General features: G+C 55.0%; 1 protein-coding gene across 1 annotated transcript in view; it reads right to left on the bottom strand.

The window, feature by feature from the left end:
- The window catches only part of LOC103373448 (spindlin-1-like), an 8,960-nt gene extending 6,506 nt beyond the window's left edge, over window positions 1–2,454 (bottom strand). The window contains exons 1-2 of the mRNA XM_008303338.1: window positions 2,367–2,454; window positions 95–382 (exon numbers count right to left, since the gene is read on the bottom strand). Coding sequence (XP_008301560.1) covers window positions 95–146 — 52 coding nt within the window. The 5' untranslated portion in view covers window positions 147–382; window positions 2,367–2,454. The remainder of the gene's footprint in view (window positions 1–94; window positions 383–2,366) is intronic.

Raw genomic sequence — 2,454 nt, 5'->3', positions numbered from 1 at the left:
TTCCTGTCCTCATCCATCTCCTGCCTGTCCGACCTGATCCGTCCACCAGTTCGTCTAACACTTAAGCTGCTCATCGGTGTCGTTTGTCACTGACCTCCGTCGGCTCGGGGCCGGGGGGCCGCTGGGCTCTTGAAGGGGGTCTTCATTCATCCACCTGTAGGGGGCAGCAGCCGGTCCAGGCTAATCACTGGGGGTCTGAGGAGGCCGAGGAGGGGGGAGGACAAAGGGTGAGGATGGAGGGAGGGGGCAGGAGAGGGGGGGAGGGAGAGGAGGGAGAGAAGGAGCACCAGGAATTAGGCCGGGCCCCAGACAGGCTGCATTCAGGCCGGTGCAGACTAACGCCTGGAGCTGCTGGACTGGACGAGGAGACGCTGAGTTCAGCCTGAAGAGGAAACAGACGGAAAGGGTTCAGGACCTACAGATGTTAACGTTCTGACACATCTGGAGCAACATCGGAGCAGAAAACAAGCTGCAGCAGACGAAAACACGACCGAGCAACGCATCGTCTGTCGGAACAAAAACCTCCACCAACACAAACACGACTGTAGCTTCTCTAGTTCGTTTCTGCAGAATCTTCAACTCAACATCCAGCGTTTGGACCGGACTCGCTCCATCTTCTGTCCAGAGAACATCGGTCCTCTGTCACCATCCTGACGGGTGGATGTACGCCTCGGAGGCCTCTGTCCACCTGCTGGGTTGTGTCAGACTCAGAAGATGCTGCAGGAGTTTGGACTTAAAGCTGAACATGGTTCAAAGTCTGCAGCAGCTTAAGGCCTCAAAACACAAACAACCAACGAGAACTTTCACAATAAAAGCTTCCGTCGTGACTCTGAGACGATTAAACCGAATCAGCGACCAGAATGAGAATCTGGACAAAGTTCACGTGATGCGATCCTGACGCATTGAGGGCAGACATTTTGACCATTATCATTATTATTATTATTATTATTATTCTGAAGTGTTTCTACTTCATTTGTACATTACTTTGGGTTGTTCTGGGGTCGTTTTCCACATTTCCAACATGTGGGACACGCAGCAGCTCGACTCGTGCGCCGACACGTGCCCGCTGCAGCAGCTGTTTGGGTCGCGGTGGATCTGAAAACCTCCATCTGCAGCTGGAGGTGAAGGAGCTCCAACCTGAGACGCTCCTGATGTTTGCAGCTGCACAACAACAACATCCACAAACTGCGACACAAACCACAGAGCTGCTGCACCAGATGCACACATGCAGCGCCGCCGCACACACACAGCAGACCAGAAACACACTAGAACCCGACTAGAAACAGACCAGAACCAGACTCGAGACGGGCCGGGTCAGGTCAAAGGCCGGCGTCAGTCTGTTGTGTTTCTGAGGTTTTAACTTTGTTCTAATCAAACAGATGATCAGTTTAATCCAGATGTTTCTACGGTTGTTCTAATGTTCTGTTTAGGTTGTTTTAAACGTTCTTGTACAACAAACAGCAGCAGAGTCAAAGTTCTTGATGCGGCTCGTTTGGGCTTCGATCTAAAGTTCTGTTTAAAGTTTAACGACATTAAAGTGTGATTTGAGGAATTAAACTGGACCCTGTCTCCTGGCCGGCCCGCTACAGGCCTCTGGTGTCTGGTTCTGGAGGTCCAGGCTCGTGTGCAGCCCTCTGGACGGTGAGTCCTGCAGGTTCTGACCCAGACACCAGACACCAGCAGCAGCAGTGGGACCAGAGGTTCTGGTGCTGCAGATCTGATAGAAACTCTCACTTTCTGCTAAAACATGTCAAAACATTCCCGGTTCTGTGAGCCAACTTTAACGTTTCTCACTCTGAGGCCTGCTAAAGTCTGGATGTGCTGGTTCTGGGTTCTGGGGGTCCAAACCCACATATCTGGTTCAGACCAAAACAACACTGCAGATGATGGGTCTGAGGAACGTTCAGGGATGGAGGTTCTAAGGCCCGTTCCGACCCTCTGGCTCTCAGATCCAGGCTGGTTCTGAGGGTCCGGTCTCCGGTTCGGCCTGCAGACGCCGGATCCTGCCGGTTCCGACCCAAACAGCCGCTCAGATTCTACCTGCTGCTGATGAAGCTGATGATGAAGATGCGCAGAGGTCACCGTTCCTCCGCAGCGGCTCTCCGCAGCTCCGCGCCGCCGATCTCACGCTAAATGTGAAAATGTGCGCAGCGCTAATTGGTCGTCCGCAGCGCCGCCGCCATGTTGCGCCGGTTCTCCCAAAAGCCGCAGCGGTCCGAGAAACGGCGCAAGCGAACAAAGGAGAGCGGCGGTCTGCGGGCGGAGGCTCCCCGCCGCCGAGCTCGCAGCTCCGCGCACGACCCGCAGCGCGCACGCACGGTTCGGTCACCGGGCCGGTAGCGGCGACGGGAGCGGCGGGTTCTTACCGATACAGCGATCAGCGGCGCCGCATAATCCCGATCAACCGCCGAAGCTCCGAATTGATCCGCTGAGGCTCCGTTTGGCGCTCCACTG

Source organism: Stegastes partitus, unplaced genomic scaffold, assembly GCF_000690725.1.
Source record: "Stegastes partitus isolate 25-593 unplaced genomic scaffold, Stegastes_partitus-1.0.2 Scaffold1984, whole genome shotgun sequence".
NCBI lineage: Eukaryota > Metazoa > Chordata > Actinopteri > Pomacentridae > Stegastes > Stegastes partitus.
The sequence above is the reverse complement of the archived record's forward strand: the minus strand, read 5'-3'. Positions and strand labels throughout refer to the sequence as shown.